At 38.0% G+C, this 1154-nt stretch overlaps 1 protein-coding gene across 1 annotated transcript; it reads right to left on the bottom strand.

Moving 5' to 3' along the window:
• Positions 1-435: 435 nt before the first annotated feature.
• On the bottom strand, positions 436-1076 carry LOC110034901 (the record flags this gene model as incomplete). Its single annotated transcript, XM_020739140.1, has 2 exons — positions 436-878; positions 979-1076. Coding segments are annotated over 2 exons (380 nt in total), but the record flags the coding sequence as incomplete, so codon positions are not given.
• Positions 1077-1154: the final 78 nt, after the last annotated feature.

Here is a 1154-nt window from a genome sequence, read left to right as displayed (position 1 = left end):
TTTTTTTTTAATTTCTAATTATTTCATTTGCATCTTTCCTTCGAGTTTTTCATAATTCAATCCAACATATTGTATTCATGATTTCAAAAATCTGTCATTTCTAATAAGCAACTATTATATTATCATCAATGTTGCTTCTTTATATTTTCATTTTTTCTAAGGAACCATCAAGTTTAAATAAAGGGGGTACGTGAACAATAAATTTGAATGTCTGCTAAGACGCACTAACAAGCATCTGGCCGACAAACATGGCAACTAACAAGAATGTATCTGGCCGGTACTTGTTTTAGCCCGTCACCAAAGCAAAAATAAAAATGGCATTCTATTAGGGAAATCACGTAGCTCTCTACGCATAATTGATGTAATTAGTCCAAGTGCAAGCAATAATCCTAGTCTACAGCACATACAATGCATCGACAAGAAGAAGCTTCAGAGTACTTAAGGTCAAAGGCTTGAAAGCATTGATAAAGTACCAGCAGACAGAACGCATAGAAAATATCCAGGTTTTATAGTTGGAAAACATGCAGATAATTTAGCAAACTATGTGAGCAGAAATGGTCAAGAAATATTCAATTAATCCTCAGAAACTAAAACACTCAGTGGGAGTACCTCTCAAAATGAGATTCATGGCAATGTGGATCGAGCCATTCACGTGGAGAATTCTTCGGCATTGTGTTGCTGCTGACCTTACCACCTACAAGCTCCCGTATAGTTTGAACCTTGTTCTCGCGACCTGTTCCGGAATATTTATGGTCAGCTTCCTTCAGTTTCTGCTTGAATCTCTGCTTGCGCCCTGCCGCATTCAGATCTTGATGTTTAACTTGCGAAGGAGGAGCACCGTGTGGTCCCAGGTAGATCTTTTCCTCTGCCTTGACACCCTGTTTTTGGAGGCAGTGGAATATCATGGTTTAGTTTCTGTGCAGAAAGTGGGAGTAAAATGTGAAACTTACAGAGAAAAGTTGCTTCGTAAAGAAGAACCTTTGAAGGAGGCTTGAGATCTTTTAAATTTGGGTCATCCCAATCACTAAGACCAGAGTCTCCAACAGTCAGGCTTGGTATCACAAATCCTTCTGTATCTGCAAATTACTATATCTATTTGATAATTGCAACAAACAAGCCTCGTTTTATATAATATTGTATCTTACACCGCACAA

Source organism: Phalaenopsis equestris, unplaced genomic scaffold (assembly GCF_001263595.1).
Source record: "Phalaenopsis equestris unplaced genomic scaffold, ASM126359v1 Scaffold194446, whole genome shotgun sequence".
In the NCBI taxonomy this organism is placed as follows: Eukaryota; Viridiplantae; Streptophyta; class Magnoliopsida; order Asparagales; family Orchidaceae; genus Phalaenopsis; species Phalaenopsis equestris.
This window is presented reverse-complemented; position numbering and strand designations above follow the sequence as displayed.